Genomic DNA, 18300 nt, shown 5'->3' on the forward strand with positions numbered 1-18300 from the left:
TTTTGATCAGAATGGCATTAAAAGTATAGATTGCTCTAGGCAGTATAGACATTTTTTTTTTTTTTTTTTTGAGGAGGAAGCAGGCTCCCTGCAGAGCAGAGAGCCTGATGTGGGGCTCGATCCCAGGACTCTGGGATCATGACCTGAGCTGAAGGCAGAGGCTTTAACCCACTGAGCCACCCAGGCGCCCCCAGTATAGACATTTTAACAACGTTTATTCTTCCGATCCAAGAGCATGGAATGGTCTTCCATCTTTTTGTGTCTTCTTCAATTTCTTTCATGAGTGAGAACAGCGGGTATCCTGATATGTACCTTGGAGGGAGGTTAGATCTAATTTGTGTCCTTTCCCTTTATGAGAGGAGATGCTTTCTAAATCTGACCCACAGAGTCCACCATCACTAATGACATCCTGAGCAACATCCACTCTGACACTAACAGCCCCAGCAGACCCCTCCCCCTGCTCTGCCACTTGCTGTCATTTTCCACCACCAGAACATCCTGTCTGAAAAACAGAGGGCTGGGTCTCATGCTTTGCGTTGGCTGGGTGTGTAGATGGAGGGCCTGAATGAGGGTCTCTCTTTTCCAAAGGAAGGGACGACGTAGTAGGGCAAATCCTTCTACAATAAACCTACCTCAAACTACAACTACCAGCCCACCTGATTCCAACTGAATTCCATACCAAAACCACCCAGAACAAACCCCTTGGATTCTGTAGCAGGGCATGGGGAACCTTCTAGAGCTCTCAGTGGATTATGCGTAGGGTGACGGTGCAATTTATTCTCTAATCAGGATACTTGTGAGGGTTTAAAAGGGACCCTAGAATAAATAAGAAGCATTACTCGATCTGAAACCATTGTAAATCTGAATTATTCTAGGCAAATCAGGACACAAGGCCACCCTACCTAGAATCCGATAGCCTAAGGTGAGAAAAATGTGCCCAGGTGCTGGGCACTCTGTAACTGCAGAAGGTCCTAGAGTTTGGAGACAGCAGCACAGCTCAGAAGCCTCTGTTTGCCTCTCCTGCAGGTGCATCCCTGAGACTGGTGAACGGCAGCCACAGGTGTGAGGGCCGGGTGGAGGTCTTCTACAATGGCACCTGGGGCACTCTGTGCGATGACAGCTGGGACCTGACAGACGTCAGGGTGGTGTGCCAGCAGCTCGGCTGTGGCGAGGCCTTATCAGCCCCCGCTCACAGCTACTTTGACGGAGGCACTGGCCACATCATGCTAGACGACGTTCAGTGCGCAGGGAACGAAGCCAAGGTGTGGCAGTGCACACACAACGGCTGGTTCTCCCACAACTGCGGCCACCACGAGGATGCCGGTGCCGTCTGCTCAGGTGAGACCCGTAGGGCCCGGCACACCTCGGGGAGGGTCTCTCGCATCAGCAGCCTCTGGGAAGGGAGAGCTCAAGGCCAGCAGGCCATTTTCAGAAAGGACTCTAGGACTTCAAGCCAGCTTTCTAAGTCACTTTGAGAGTTGGATTTCCTTCTTTTCAATTAGTGTGTCTGTAAAGTGTTCAAGATCTCCTCCCTAGCGCTTAAAACTTGGGATATCATCAGACATCCCATTCCTGGATAGACATGCCACAGTGCTGGGCACGGTCCCCTGTCCCTGAGGAGGAGGGGTAGCTGGTGTTCAGACGGCTTAGCGTGTGCCAAGCTCCACGCTGAAACCAGTGCATTCAGACTCTCATCTGACCTTCCCAGTCTCTAACGAAGGAGACTACTACATTCTCACCTTACTGACAAGACAACAAAAGCATATTCAAGGTCACACGTGGTTCCTTCTCTGCTCAGTATCGCCTCCAAGATACTGTAGGGAAGACTGCGCTTGGCTCGGTTACTAAATGTCCTCCAGCCCCATAACGGAGCAAAAGGAAAGAAATACCGTATGTTTTATTTGCTTTCAGTTGTAGTATTTCCGGCAATTAGATGAAATATCATGAGGCTGAAAAGCAGAAAAGCGCCCCTGCACCCAGTGGGCCCTGACCTGGCTGCCAATCCTTAAGCAGCACTGACGGGGTTTGGTACTGCATTCTCAACTGCCCAAAGAATGTGTTTGATCCTTTAAAAAAAAAAAAAAAAAAAGACCTGATTTTCTTTTGTGAACCACATGACTATCTCACTCTTTCCTTCTTTCCGTCTTTGAGTAGGTGTCGATGGGAATCCGAAAGCAGGACCAAAAGGTACAGTTGCTCTTGTGTACATTTCAACTGCTGCCAGGAGATGTCTGTGACCCTGGTTACTGGTTAATCCCATAATCCCTGACAGCATAAACCTTCTTTCGCTAATGAGCCAGAGCAACACAGCCCACTGGTGTTGACCTATTGGTGGCGCTGGCTGTCCGCAGAGTACTGGGAGAGGGCGGGGGTGGGGGTGGTCAGTGTTCAGGTTCCCCAGCAATGTCATATGTGGGCCCCAGGGCTGCAGTGAGTCGGCTCCTGCGGTGATAGCTGCTCACAGGGATGATGGTGCCACAGATGCTGCGGAGGAGAGCAGGGAAATGGGAATCACAGGTCAGCCCTCAAGGAGCTGTATCCAACCTCTTCTATCCGCACCCTTAGTGTGCAGACGGCCCAGCTCTTAAAGAGACAGCCACCTCTGCCCAGAGCAGCCACAGCTTTGAGTGTGCGTATTTTTGAGGAACATCCTGGGCAAGAATCCTGGCTCATGTACCGTTCTTCCTCTGTGTGTTTTCACAGACTCCGCGGGCCATGGTCCTGCTGCAGGTGCGCCAACTTTACGTAAACCCTTCGGTGGTTTTAGATTTGCCTTATCTTCGGTGTAACCCTTCCCGCAGCTGGATGGTGCGCTCTTCCTCTTGTATGTGAGAAGCTGCAACACCAAGGAGCCTTTAATTTAAATTCCGCACCAAACCCAGTATTTCAGCCATAAAATGGATGTTTTACCGGACGTTGGTGTCTGACGCCAGCTGGGATTGGCACATAATAAGGCATCTTCCAACACAACCAGCCAGTGACGCGCCCTGAGAAAGGATGCTTTAGGCTTGCGTTGTCCTTGTGACTTTCCATGAAAACAGGCACTCAGCTCTGTCTGTGCATCTAGGTCCAGAAAGCCCTGCCAACCATATGGCGGTGTCATTTCTCCTCACAAAGCCCTGTAAGCTCGAAGGGACTGGTGTAACCCTCTTATCTGACAGAGAACAGCGTCAGAAACTCAGAGGGGTCCCCAAAACCAACTTTTCTCTTATCAGACAAACCAGCCCTGGAGTAAACTCCCCTCGTTCCTCCTCCCCGTGCCCTCTGACCCCTCGGAAAACACCAGCACGGGGCAGCGCCTCCTCCTGATGGGGTCTCTTCACCCTTTCCTGCAGATGAAAACTTCCACTGTGGCGGTTTGCTCACGAATAATTCGGGCTCCTTCTCCAGCCCTTGGTATCCTAAGAAATACCCTATAAATGTGGTGTGTGCCTGGGACATACACGTGGACGCCAGGGCTCATGTCAAGCTCACATTTGAAGTGGTGAAGTGAGTAACTGTCTCCCACTTTGCTCTGTTTTGTCAACACAGTTATTGTATGGTGACTAACATAACACAATAAAAAAATAAACATAAAATAAAAATAAAAAATAAACATCGGTATCTTACCCACTGCCCCTAGCCCCACCAAGAAAAAAACGAACAGACAAATAGAAAAAAGCCACCTTCCACAGTTAATTCTCCAAAGCAAGGAAGGTGTTGGAGGCCCGTTGAGTGGCATTGATCAAAACCTCAAAGGCATAAGTCTTTTAATGCTGCAATTCCAGTTCCTGAAGATGAGTCCACTGATAGTCTCACGTGCTGAAGGTAATCCTGGCGATGTTCTTATAGGAGCACTAGATTGGAAGCGATCTAATTGCCATCAGTAGGGGATTGTTAAACACATTTGGGTCCGTCACACACTAGGGGTATATGGCCATGGAATGGTCTGCAAGAAAGCCTTGGACAACAGGGCAGCAACAGACATCTGGGCTTAGACTCTGTCTGGAAGGAAACAAAAGGAAACTGTTCATAGTAGCTGCTTCTTAGAAGCAGAATGAAGCCAGAGGGACCAGTCAGGGGTGGGAGAAATTTTACTTTTCACCAAACACCTGTCCATAGCACTTAAATTCTGTTCTCTGTGCTTATAATGTGTGCTTAGGAAATGCAATTTCATGGAAACTTTACAAAGCGGAAGGTTTTTATAAACAGGAAGATACGTACTGCCTGTCAGCAGGGTCATACTTCCCTCCGAACTGTGTGAAAAGATGTGGGTTTCAGCTGGTTCTTCCAGAACCATCCCTTCCTGAACCCATCTGTGCAGCGCTAGGGGGAGGAAAAGCCCCAGCAGACGGATTCTGAGTGATGTTGTTCCTTCACAGGTTGGAGAACTTCTACGGCTGTCCGTACGACTTCATTGAAGTCTTTGACGGCCCGCAGAATGAATCTTTTTCTCTGGGGAGGTTCTGTTCCGGTACAACCCCAACATTTACCTCCTCCTCAAATCGCTTGACGGTGGTCTTCCACAGCGACGCAATCGTCACCAACATGGGCTTTTACGCATCCTATGAGTCCATTGTGCAAGACGAGATCAATACTGGTAAGTCCTTTGGTCATTTTGGTCCTGGCCCTACCTGGTGGAAGGCGAGGGCGGAGGGCCAATTCGGACGGGACACCAGGGCTGGGCAGGGGTCCCCCCGCTCCCTCATTTACCCCTGAGGTCTGACTGGGGGAAGTAGTTGAAGGCTCACTCGTGGGCTATGGAACAACACATCCACTTACATCTTCCAATACTAAAGCCCTCGCGCCTGACGCTGTCTTGGAGCCTGTTTCATTCCACACACGTGTGTCGTCTCTACACCTGCTTCCGGTGCTGCCCACCAAGAGTGGCCACAACCAGGGTCAGCACACTGACCTTCCAGGGGCCTCCTTCTGCCTCTGTCAAGTAGACAATCCTGTCTAAGGGAAAAGGCTTTAAAAAACACCCTTCAGAAAATCATACAGCGGGGCGCCTGTTTGGCTCAGTGGGTTAAATCCTCTGCCTTCGGCTCAGGTCACGGTCTCAGGGTCCTGGGATCGAGCCCCACATCGGGCTCTCTGCTTGGTGGGGAGCCTGCTCCCCGCCCCTCCGCTGCCTCCTTGTGAGCTCTTTCTCTCTGTCAAAAAAATAAATAAAATTTAAAAAAAAAAACAAAACACATAGATGTGAGAGTTCAAACCCAAAGTACGCTTGGCCCACTTTAACCCTCAGTGGCTCCCTCCCCACTTCGGAGACAAGAGACCTGGAAAGCTGGTCAGCTCCCAGGAAATGCCCAGGCCCTTCCTCAAAGACAGGGGGAAAGGGTGGGGTGGTTGTCCAGAGCATGACCAGGCATGTCTGCCTTCGCCAGATCTGGCCCTCAGGCTGGCCGGCGGCCGCCACCGGTGCGAGGGCCGCGTGGAGCTGCAGTACAACGGCACTTGGGGGACAGTGTGTGATGACAGCTGGGACCTGCGTGACGCCCAGGTGGTGTGTGGGCAGCTGTCCTGTGGCGGGGCGGTGTCGGCCCCCGGCAGGGCGCATTTCCGCCAAGGCGTGGGCCCCATTGCCCTGGACGACGTGGAGTGCAGGGGGACGGAAGCCAGGCTGTGGCGGTGCCTGCACCGTGGCTGGTTCTCCCACAACTGCGGCCACCACGAAGATGCCGGCGTCGTCTGCTCAGGTGGGTCTGATTCTGACCCAGGCGGGGGGGGGGGGAGCGGAATGGCGTTCCCTGCTGCACTCAGAGCAGGAAGGGATCTTAATGTCACTGTTTCCCAAGCTCCCGCCATTCAGACACTCCTGCATGGTTTCTGCCCACCCACCACCCACAGCACTTTCCCCAATACTTTCTTTCTCATGGATTCTTTCATTTGCATGAAATCATTTTAAAGGAAGTTCTATATTCCCCCCATACGTGGACAGCCAGGGTCACTTACCATAAACAGACAATACATACCGATAGACACTGTGGCAATAAAACAACGTTAAAATGTTAAAAAAAAAAATTAAAACAAGCAATGAACTCTCGAATCTGATCAATTTATGCCCATGCATATCTGAAAACATCCTTAATCAGCATGGAACTCAACTTAATATTTTAAATTGTAATGCTTTATAAATATGTACTCTTAAAATAGAAGATGCACCATCTCAAATTATCTCACGTCCCACCAGTGATGAGTCATGCCTCTGGGAAATACCTCTTTGGTTCATCCCCCTTGTTGCCTACACAGAGATGGCTCTTAAAGGCACAGAGCTGGGAACCCAGGTCCCAACCCAGCGCTGTTATTCCTCAGTTTTATCCCAGTTGAGTTTCTGCAAATGAATTCCAAAGCCCCCATTTATCTCTGCTTTCTTTCTGGGTCTGACTGGGAAGCGGCAAAGTTGTTGATCAGCTAGACCTGGCCACAATGACCAGAAGATAGAAGAGCAAGGAGGGGTCAGGGTACTAGAATCTTCTGAGAGGAGAAGAGAGACGTCAAGGGGCAGAGTCAGTGTTGAAGCAAAGCAGGAGTGGAAGTCACGTGCTGAATATGCCATCTGAGGACAGGGCGGGGGGCCTACGGAGCAGGGAGGTGTGGAACCAGGACCGTGGACAGAGTCACACGAGGTGGGTGGGAAGTGATGGGAACAGAGTTCACCTTCACCCTGGCTCTGCGGCTCCTTGGCTTCCTCCAGGTGCTGATGCTCGCAGTGTGTGTCCTTGACACAAACGTAGTTCTGCATTTTGCAAACTGACGCTTGCTCTGGGAGGCAAGATCCACACACCCAGGAAGAATTACAAAATCAAACTGGAAAGTTAGGAACTCCACATAAGGCAACCAGCACTGTGGCCAGTTTGGGGGTGAGGAAGACACTGTGATGTCCAACAACTCGACAAAAATGAGCCCAGTGACCCAGGACATCTAGTGCTTGCAATCCTGGCAACTCAGGGCCATTCTCACCCGCCCAGACTGCGTGCAATTTCTCCCCAGAACAGGAGAAGGACCTTTCTGTTTCAAATAAGTAGATCAACCTCTCGGGTTTGAGAAGAACGAAAGGACACGACATGCGCTCACCTTTTGATCTATGTCTCTCCTAGCCTCTCTGCCTTACTCAACACCATCAGCTGCTACAAGTCACCCAATTTCAGGTAATTCTATTATGCTTTATTGAGTAACTGTAACTTATCTTGGCAAAGTCACCGTGGGCAGTACGGCAGTGGTTTGGGAGCCAAAGGCCCTGGATCTGCCCTCCTGGCTTCATCAGTTACAAACTGTGGGATCTTGAATAACTCTCGGAACCCCCTCGTGCCTTCTCCTGTCGATATGGATGAGGAGGAGGATAATAGCCTTCGACTCCTAAGGCCGTGCTGGGACACAGTGCTCTCTCTGTGTAGGACGGGCGGGGCAGTGCCTGCCGTGTGGGGGACACTATTTATTTATTTATTTTTAAAGATTTTATTTATTTATTTGACAGAGGGAGAAAGATCACAAGTAGGCAGAGAGGCAGGCAGAGAGATGGGGAAGCAGGTTCCCCGCTGAGCAGAGAGCCCGATGTGGGGCTCGATCCCAGGATCCTGAGATCATGACCTGAGCTGAAGGTAGAGGCTTTAACCCACTGAGCCACCCAGGCACGCTGGGGGACACTATTTAGAGGCAACGGCCACCTTCCAAGCACTGCAAGGAGCTGTCTCTGTATGTACTACTTTCTGCCTGGCAGAATGACAAAGAATGAAGAAGCTGAACACCCAACGTGGTCGTTCCCTGACTCTGTGACCAGCTCGGTAGTTGTCATATTTTAAATTAGGTCAGCCCCCTGTTTGTGGCGGAGTCTTTCAGAGTAAAAGACAATATGCAGGGGAGTTAGGAAAAAGAAATGGCCCCACAGCTTCAAAGGAAACACCAGAGCAGGTTAGGCTAAACAAGGAATGCTTTCTTTAAAATCTCTCTGCTTGAAAAAAAAAAAAAAAATCTATCAACCGCCATGCTCTGATTTTCTAGAATGTGCCTCAGCTGCTTGTCCTGCAGTTGAGCGATGGCAGGGTGCACCCCCAACGAGCGGGGACCAGGGAAGGGACTCAATGTAGAATCAGAAACTGTACATGACCCACAAGGCAGAGGGCCCACGGACAGTTAACTGAAAATTAAATAGGTTTGACATGTAAGATGTTGTATCCTGTTCTTTTGTGTTTCACTCTGTCCTTAGCATCTTTCCCGGAGCCGACAGAAGTTCCCCCATCAGCAGGTAAGCTGTTCCTCTCTCCTCACTTGCCTTCGCTGACTCGAGTTTTAGCCATCGCTCCAGTGCGATGGCTGTGGGAGAAAATGTCCCCGCTGGAAACACTCCCCCCACCCAGCCTGAGGCGGGCGTGCAGGGGGTTGCTGCCAGCGGAGAGGGCTGAGGATGCCAGGGTTTGCTGGGAAAATCTGTGGTTGGCAAGTGAGTGGCAAGAAGCTAGGAGATGCACATATGGCTTCTGGGGACGGGTCTGGAGGGCTGAGGGTGGCCCGGTCAGCCCAAATCTCCCCACCCCCGACTCCCAACACGAGTTGTCCTTGGCCGTGTCCTGAGCATACCTTCTCCGTTCCCTTCTGCAACCCTGCCCTTTGAGCATGAGGGGCAGCCAGGAACGACCGCCCTGTGTGTTCCCCGGAGCATCCGCACGTATGTGCAGTGGTTGTTCCCAGCGATGTGCTGGGTTCCCACGTGAGGGCTGTGTTGTCCCAGCGACCCAGGGGACAGCACAGAGGGAAGCTATTGTTGTCAGCTGAGCAGCGTGTGCAAGGGCACACAGAGAATATCACACACACACACACACACCCGAAGTGGTATGTGCGTGTTAGCCTCTCGGGAAAAATCCCACAAACCCTGTGAGTGCCAGAAACCGACACTTCACCACACTCCAGGAAAGAGAAGCAGCAGCTTCACCGTGAGGCAGGTCCGAGCCAGCCGGCTAAGGAGCAAAACCTTCCGGCAAGCGACTGTAACCTCCAGAAACGCAGTCGTACCCAGGGCAAAAATAAACGAGGGAGACGAGGTGAAGGGGGGATTAGACCTGTTGTCACCGATTATCAGCGGGCACTCTCCAAGAAGTGCCGGTTCCTCTGGTGGCCGTCGGAAGTGTCCACCGAGGTCCAGGCCTGCGGCTGATGAATGGGTCAGGCCGGTGTGAAGACGACGCGGACACCTGGGCCACGGTGTGTGATGACAGCTGGTCCCTAGACAATGCCCACGTGGTCTGCAGACAGCTTGGCTGTGGCCCGGCTGTGTCCACCCTCCGGGGGCCAGCGTCAGCCCTGGGTCAGGCAGCATCCTTCCAGCCAATGTCAACTGCGCGGGAAGCGAGTCCTCCCTGGGGCAGTGTCCTCCCAGTGGCTGGCTCCCACACACCTGGGGGCACCACCAGGACGCTCGTGTCTTCTGCTCAGGTGAGGGCAGTCCCTTGTGGGCCAGTCATGGAGCTGCCTGGGCCGAGCCGGAAATGTGCACGGGGACCCATCTGGAAACATCTCCATGCCTCAAAGCTTCCCCACATGCAGGACAGGTTCCCATTCTCACTCCGGAAGGGTCGCCAGCTGCTGCAGATACGGGAGGGCCCCGTTCCACTCCAGGGACTCCAAAGGCTAATCCGCTGTAAAATAATCAGTAATGGTACTTATAAGGTTGCTGGTCGATGAAACGAGTCATCCCACATGAAGTCTTAATCAAGCATATGACACACGGTGAATGTAGGACACGTTAACTGTTTCACTGGGATTTTAGTTCCCAACGCAAATTCTCTCAGAATCACTGCCTCGGAGGTTCAGGCCAGGCTGTAGAAACCCCAGCAGAACAGCCCAAGTGATGAGAACAACTGTTTACACGGGCTTGTTGGGTTGTTTTTGAACAGAGACAATGATCTTCAAACCACTCAACCATCCTCATTTCTATTATTTTTTAATCTTGATGAAGTCCCAAAAATTCATTTTCGCTTTTGTTATTTTTTAGAAGATTTTTATTTATTTATTTATTTATCTATTTATTTGGTTATTTGGGAGGGGGCAGAGGGAAAAAGAATCTCACCCGGGGCTGGACCTCACGACCCTGCCGATCCTGACCTGACTGAAAGGCAGACTTGGACACTTAGCAGGCCACACCCCCAGATGCCTCACCCCATTTCTATTATTAACCCCCCCCCCATTTTTCCTTTATCTCTGCAGGTTCTGCAGCTGCTGGGCGTCCAGGGATCCGTGAGTTCACTCGCATTTTATCTGCCGATGGGTGACGAGCCACCTGGGGCCGGGGCCCCCATGCTAGGTCTCCCTCACCACCCTTCACTCTCCTTGACAATGCTTTTTGCTCCAGAACTTTCCCAGAAGGCGAAGGCCCAGAGCTGTTTCCCATTCCCATGGGGCCATCCTCTGGCCCCCGAGGAAAAGCTCTTTGGGTGTTGGCAAGTTTGAGGCCATCCTTCCCGTATAGGAGATCTGTGTGTCAGCAGGACTGAGACCCCGGTTCCTGAGCCGTCGCAGGGGCTCATCCACAGAGGGGGTGACAGGCCAGAGAAGGCAGGAGGCTCTGGGGGCGGGCGGTCCTGGTGGCAGCAGACTTTCCCGACTCCGCCACGCCACCTAGACCTCTGGATGTTAAGGCTGAACTCTGGGTTCTGAGAAGCCCTCTGGGCCGATGGGGCCATACCCTCCCAACCCCAACATCCACTTTATTTCTCTTATTGTCTTCCTCCTCACCAGAATAATATGTGCACGCGTGTGAGCCACCATCACGGTTTAAATGCTAACCATTGGATCAGACTGGTCGGGGTTGTTTAAATGCAAACCCGCGCATGGGAAGGAGAGGCTGTTGCGACCATCAGGCAATTGTGCGGATGGTTTGGAGTGTCCTTCTGACGCCTGTTCTCTCTTCCACATGTACAGCTCCTTCAGCTCCTGGGGAACAGCCGCGTGTCTTCCAACCAACAGGTATCTTTTCCATTCTTAGATGTGACTTCTTTTCCTAGGCTGGCATTGGCGCCTCACAGAAATGTAGCCAATGTAGTTCTCCTGGCCCTGGGGCTGTAGAGAATCAAAGCTGGTGAGATGATGGATTGTCCCCACGCGGGGACCTTTCCAGGGAAACCAGCACCCAGCCTCAGTAGCATCACTGGACGTCTTGTAGGAAGAGCCTGATCCACACAGTGCTCTTGGGGGCCCTTCTCTAAGGGAACCCCAGGAACCAGATCAACTTCTGGGGCTCAGAATATGAGAACCAACCTCATCTGCTTTTGGTTCAGGGGCCAGATTCACTCAGTCACCATCTTACCTTCCGGTAGGAGCAACGCCCCGCCCCCTCTTCCTCTGCTCGGTTTCCCAGCCCCAACCTTCTCCCTCAACCTCCAGTAAATACTCCAACCTTTTTTAAATTCAAGTAAGGTGAAATCAATTTTGTTCTGAGAGCTCCATAACATTTTTCAAGACCTGGGTAAGAAATATGAAGTCTGAACATCAAGCGTTCTGCTGAATGGTTTTGAATTTATAGAGAAACCACACGGCAAATGACACCACAGGCAGGAAGAAAGCAGAAGGTTGTTTTTAAGTGTGTCTTCTACAAGGTCACCATGTGGCTCTGGTTCCCATAAAGAAATGGTGAGCGTGAACCACCGTAGAGCTGGTGCTAAATTTCAGAAACCAGACGCTGTCCTGTGGTCCCCCCTGCATCTACGGTGTCCCCGTGGACACAGGCTGCACAGCCAGTGGCCAGAGGGCTGGGGCTGGGGTAGAATTGTCTAGCTGGAAATGCTGTCTTATTTGAGAGTGGCGAGAACCTTCTCCAGCCCCTCTGCCCTTGGCCCCTGCAGATCCGCCCACGGTGCGGCTGGCGGCTGGGAGGAGCAGGTGCGACCGCCCTGTGGAGATCCTCTACAACGGCACCTGGGGGTGGGGTGTGACCACCTCTGGGGCCTGCCTGCCGCGCAGGTGGTGAGCGGGTAGCTGGGCTGCAGCCCGGCCCAGGCAGTCCCGACTGTCTGTTTGGTGGCAGCTTGGGCCCCGGCTTCCTGGACACTGTGCAATGCACAGGCAACGAGAGAAACCTGGGGCGGCGCCACCACCTCAGCCCGTCGGTCCATAACTGTGGACACCACGAAGAGGCTGGGGCCATCTGCTCAGGTGCCTGAACTCTGCTTCAGCCCAGCTTCCCGCCCTAAGCAGCAGAGCTGGACCTGCCAGGAAGCCAACCCCGAAAGCCTTGGGTTTCCAGGTCGTGAAAACAGCTGGTCCCATCTGGCCGGAATTTTCCCAGTTGAAGCGCTGGAAGTCCCCTGTCCTGGGAACCCCCTGAGATTCGGCTAACGCAGGACTCTGGTCGCACAGTCGCAGGTGTGTCGGATATCACAGCCTGTCCCTGCTCCTAGGAGAGCAGAGATCCTCAGAGCAAAACCGTGCCTGGGAAGCAGGAAGCTGCACCCCAATCTGCTTGGGACAGTTTTTAATTTCCAGGAATGATTTCCTGATGTGTGTCAATCCCATCCATTTCTCACGAAGCTCTTTCTCAGAGAGAGCTCCCTATGAACGCTCTCCTCATTTGCTGTTGCCCGACTAGGGCTTTTCTTGCCATTAGGGACCATTTTTATTCAAAAAAGCTGAATGAACACTTAAAAACCCTGTTTGGTTACCTTTTCCGACTAAATGATATATGCAGCAGACATCTGTGACCCTCACCCCATGGCCCGGAGCCACCCCCTTCTCAGAGGGTGGGGGAGACAAGGTCCCCAGACGGGTGAAGAAGCAGACAAGGTGAGGATCCTTCTCGCCTCCCGCGTCGTTGGGTAGTTTTTTAGTCCGCAGAGGGAGCCTTTGGTGCTCCGAACACGTCTTGGTATCTCTCCGTGAGACTCAGAGTCAAAACGTCATCAGACGCTCATGTGTCCTATTTGTGTTAGCTTCAGGTCTAAGTGGTTATGGATGGCTCCTCCCTGGAAAAGCTCAGCTAGAGCCTTCGGATTAGCGTCCATAAGCCAGGGTCTCACCAACGCGGGAAAGGGCGGTGTCAGAAATCCAGTCGCCTCTGCCGGTGCGTTCTGAACTGGCAGCTGGCATTCACACCATTCAGCTGGTGTGTCTGCCATCGTTTTGCAATGTAAGTGCCTTGGGGTTTCTCTTTCAGCTGCAGAAGCTGTCCCAGAACCAGCAGAAACAAATCCTACAGCCGGTAATCCTTTTACCGCTTCTTTCAAGGCTTTCTTTTTTTTTTTTTTTTTTAGTATTGACTCTTTCTAGTGGATTCCCCGAGGCTACACCCCGGAATATCAATGACCGGAGGGTTCGGGCCCAACACTGTGGAAGAGGTTGTAAGCAGGGCTGGCTCTTGATCTAGTCTCTGCTTCTAAAATTTACCTAACTGTGAATCTGGTGTACCAGAACCAGTGTACAAGTTTTGACTAAAGAAAATAATGAAAAGTTGACTTTGACTTATTTCCATGCTGTTGCTTAACAATTTAATGACCCAGTTCTAAAATTCAGTATCTATACTTATCCTTGCAATTATCCTATTTCTATTTTTTTTTAAGATTTTATTTATTTATTTGAGAGAGAGTGATCACAAGTAGGCAGAGAGGCAGGCGGGGGGTTGGGCGGGGAGCAGGCTCCCCGCTGAGCAGAGAGCCTGATGCAGGGCTCGATCCCAGGTCCCTGAGATCGTGACCTGAGCCAAAGGCAGTGGCTTAACCCACTGAGCCACCCAGGTGTCCTCAATTATCCTATTTCAAAGGAACAAGTATCTGAAATTAGAGCTAGCCCAGAAAAACCAGTCACTGCATTTGTGAGCAATAATGTAACTTTTCCCTGTGAGACTTGGGAAAAGGAAGCAAGAGTTGGTAGAGTAGTGGACTTCAGGGTTGGCTCGGGTAGAAATTACTTGCCAGAAGAGCTAATCCCATTCCAGTAACAACCCGAGTCTTGCCCAGACTTGCCCGTCATCAGGTTGGCAGATGGGAGGAGCCATTGTGAAGATACACCACAGTGGCACACCGGTGACCATGTGGGATGACCTCTGGCCACCAATGCAACCGACGTTGTGTGTCGGCAGCCGGACTGCAGGGAGGGCATCGGAGTCCTGGGGAATGGCCACTCTGGGGAGGGTGTGGGGGGCGTCCTCCTGGACAATATGTAGGGCCGGGCAGTGAGGCCACAGTAGGTCAGTACCGGCACTGGGCTTGCCATGCGGCCACCATGGATGTCAGGGTCCTTGGTTCAGGCACTCACTCTTGAATTTCTCCTGACGTTGCCGGAGCCACGGCCCTGGGGGTAGGCAAGAGGGACATGGAAATGAATGTGCGGAAGCTCAGGTCCCCTCAGGGTCCTCCAGACACCAGTTATGGTCCATTCTCAACATTGGTTCCCAGAAGCCTCTGGGTCCTTCTTAGCCTCCCTTAATCTGCTGATTTACCCAATGTTTGAACCTACACTCACGGGTTCACTTTGGAGCCCTCAGTCTCTGCCCTCTTCAAAGAGTTACCAGATTCCCTGTTATCCACCCACTAGGGTAATGGCTCTTGCTAGTCTTTGGCTTAAAATTATGTTTTGAGCCTGAAAGCTGCCTTTGTGGTGCTGCTTTGGGGAGTTCCATGAACAAAACCCAGTCCCTCCCACCTGGACCCTTTGTGAAAGCATCACCTATTTCCGGGGGGCCTCTGGTTTGAGATGGTTTCCCTTCCTCTTTTTTTTTTTTTCAATTCAGCCCATGTACGCATTATTTCAGACTGCCAAACCAGTATGACTACAAAAGCAAATCAGATGAAATGAAAATACCCACTGCCCAGCTACTCTTAATTTTATAGAGCAAAGACAAGAATAATGGGATTCAGCGAATGCATCCATTTACTCAACAAATAGTTCCCGAGCTCTTTCCCTGCGCCAGGCGCAACTCTATGGGAAGATACAGAAATGAGCACCGCAGGTGACGATCCTGCCCTCATTAGGCTTCCTTACCAGGGCAAGGGGTCAGGATGCCTTAGGTGTTTCAGCCATAGTAGGTCACTCACAATAGTGACATTGAATCCAGAGTCATAACATGCTCGATTACGTTGAGGAAGCACACTCCTTTCCTATTCAGACATTGGTGCTATGGTATAAACTAGGTAGGTCACTGAAAATGAGCAGTGCTGGAAACCTAAGGTCAGAATTGGGAAGATTTCTATACTCTGCAGCCCTAGGAAATCTTTGCTCTGCACGGCATCAGAGAAGCAGCCTTTCTGACCCATGCGCGGTGATTACACCGTCCTCACGCCCAACGATGCTTCTCACCTCCACCCTCACGTAGCCCTAGCTCCCATTCAGTCTCCTCCAAGAGGCCTTTCTTATTTGTAATTCCACCTTTCAGAAGTCATTTTTGTGTCTAATTTTAGTACATCTGAGGCATAAATGTTTCAAGTAAAAAGGTAGCTTCTAAATTTTCCGTTGGTGGGTGGGATTTTTGTTTGAATTTTCTCTTATTTTGGTTTTGGTTTTTGCTTTACAGTTTCGGCACCAGCCGCCGAAATGACCACTTCATCTGGTAATTTTATTTGCATTCTTGCTTTATAGAAATCATAGATGGCCAGATGGTCTTGCATATGGTTAGGGTTAAAGTTCATCCATCACCAGAAACTAAATATTGAGTGCATATCGGACTAATATAAGGTGCTCACATATTCATCAAATGCTTAGTAACTTGGGCAGATGTGGCTTCCATCCCTTCTGTATGGAGGACATCATTTGCCCAGTGTGTGCCCTTGGCCCTTGGTGCACCTGCAGGTCTCTGAGATCATATTATAGTGACATGAGACTCCTTCAGATTCACACATTTGGGAATTCAATGAGTTCATTTTCTGAACAACACAGGACTTCGGGCATCAGGAGCAAAGCTATCCTTGTAATCTGCATTTTCAGAAAATAATAGAGTACCACATCTCCCGTGTGTGTTTCACAATATGGTACACCAACCCCGTCACATGCAAATTTTTAAAAATAATTTAAAAAACTAAATAAGTTGGGGGAATACCATATCCTTCTCTTGAAGATTCAGTCTGTTAGCCCATTAAGGTCTCTGACAAGTCCTGCAGTAAAGGATCTTTTTAACACTTGTCTTGACCCCGTGTTTCTCAAAATTCTTTGACCACTGAAACCTTCTGAGTAGAAATACAGCATCACAGAATATGGAGCCCAAGAATCTTGGCTTATGTTCTGGCTCTAGCCTTTACCAATTGGGTGACAGTGGGCAAGTGCCCTTACCTCCCAGAGCCTCCTTTCTTCATCTGTAGAACAGGAAGAGATAGCTTGTCCTGGAGATTGGGCGGCACACACCAGTGCAAGCACACACACCAGTGCAGGCACACACATCAGTGCAAGTGTACACACCAGCACAAGCACACAGTGACAGGAGCTTGATAGTAGTAGTGATAGTAGTCACACTACTAAGGGATGTGTGTGCTGCTGTCTGCTGAGTATCTGACTCTCTAGTTTAAACAGCATATGTGTCTTTTTATGAACTTTGGGGACCATCCTAGAGCTTGAGTTAATTGATATGTGGCTAAGTAAGTTGGAAACATACCATCTCAAAACAAATCAATTCAAGTCAAGTTTTCTCCAACGGTAAACACTCATGAAATTAGTCCTTGGTTCATGTTTCCAAAATCTCAGAACCCTCTGCCAGGCTCTGGAGAAACTGACCTCTAAGAAAATCAGGCCATGAAATCGATTTGTCTCTTTGTGGTTGGGTTTGGGAGAATCAGCTGCCAGCTCTCTCAGGCAAGGTCAAGTTCGATATGGCAGCATCACCATTTAACATTTTTTTCAAGATTTGGAAGAAACCTTGGAGACTGTTCAGATCTGAAATCACAAACAGGCAGCCCATTGAATAACTTTGGACATGGGGGTGGTTTTGATTCAGATGAAAGTTTTGCCTATGAAATGTTTAATTTTCATTTAATACCACATTTTACAAATGAGTGATTTCATATAAAAGTCCGGATTTCAAGCTCTTTTGGAGAACCCAGAGAATAGGAAATGCTAGAATGAATTTTTTCAAGGCACCAATTGTCTGGGGTTGAGCAGGAAAGAGACCCTTTACATGGGCAGTGCTATCTGGTTTCCTTCTGGCCTGTGCCCAATATTTCTGGGGCTAGAGGCATCTCTGCATGAATGCTTGATACCTCCCAAACTTCAGTGTTCAAATAAATCACCTAGAGATCTTTTTATTTTTTTTTAAGATTGATTGATTGATTGATTTTAGAGGAAGACAGAGCAGAGAACATGAGTGGGAGGGGCAGAGGGAGAGGGAGAGAGGATTTCAAGCAGACTTCCTCCTGAGCGCAGAGTCCAACCCAGGGCTCCATCTCATGACCCTGAGATCATGACCTGGGCAGAAACCAAGAGTCAAATGTTTAATCTTTTTTTTAAAAGATTTATTTATTTATTTATTTGACAGACAGAGACCACAAGTAGGCAGAGAGGCAGGCAGAGAGAGAGAGGAAGAAGCAGGCTCCCCGCTGAGCAGAGAGCCCGATGCAGGGCTCGATCCCAGGACCCTGGGATCATGACCTGAGCCGAAGGCAGAGGCTTTAACCCACTGAGCCACCCAGGTGCCCCCAAATGTTTAATCTTTTAACTGACTGAGACACCCTGCCTGGAGATCTTTTGAAATGCAGGCTCTGGTTCCATTGTTCTGGGGTGAGTCTTGAGGGTTTGCATTTCTAACAAGTTGATGCAGATGCTGCTGGTCCATGGACTGGCCCTTCAGATGTAGCAGAGGAAGCTGAGAGATGCAACGGGACTTGTCCAAAGTCACATACCTGGCTACACAAAGAGCAGAGACTCAAACCCAGGTCTCTTGGATCCCAGACCCAAATACCATCTTCCTCATTATTTATTTCCCTTAGCTTAATACAGAGAATAGGAAAATTTATTTCCCTTAGCTTGATACAGAGAATAGGAAAATCAAATAGGAACAGAGCAAAATCAAATATGAACACAGCTGGGGCAGAATTTGTATACAGGATGATTTTTAAAAAATACTATTTACCAATGAACTGGATGGACAAGGATGGTATTTAATTAAAATTTCCTTGAATGATGCTTGCTTTGACAGTTCCTGATCCCACTGCTGCCACAGATTTGGTCCTTGGAACTGGTAACAACTCTTCTGCTGATTTGTCCTCTTCCTGCCTTTTGGAGATATTGCTGTGTTGAAATTCTACCCAGATAGTATACTTTTACTATTTGTCCAGGGGTGGCTTGTCTGAATTAATCCCTTGGAAAATAGACTATAATCCAGAAATAGACACAGAGGGCCTCTACACAGTTAAG

At 50.1% G+C, this 18300-nt stretch overlaps 1 protein-coding gene across 1 annotated transcript in view; it reads left to right on the forward strand.

The window, feature by feature from the left end:
• The window catches only part of LOC123955086 (deleted in malignant brain tumors 1 protein-like), a 115017-nt gene that overhangs the window by 80328 nt on the left and 16389 nt on the right, over nucleotides 1-18300 (forward strand). Inside the window, 8 exon segments of the mRNA XM_046026610.1 lie at nucleotides 966-1338; nucleotides 3336-3489; nucleotides 4362-4579; nucleotides 5370-5681; nucleotides 9059-9180; nucleotides 10183-10212; nucleotides 11817-11853; nucleotides 11935-12126. Of these exon segments, the coding sequence (XP_045882566.1) occupies nucleotides 966-1338; nucleotides 3336-3489; nucleotides 4362-4579; nucleotides 5370-5681; nucleotides 9059-9180; nucleotides 10183-10212; nucleotides 11817-11853; nucleotides 11935-12126 (1438 nt within the window).

The sequence above is a fragment of the Meles meles genome, chromosome 13, assembly GCF_922984935.1.
Source record: "Meles meles chromosome 13, mMelMel3.1 paternal haplotype, whole genome shotgun sequence".
Taxonomy (NCBI): domain Eukaryota; kingdom Metazoa; phylum Chordata; class Mammalia; order Carnivora; family Mustelidae; genus Meles; species Meles meles.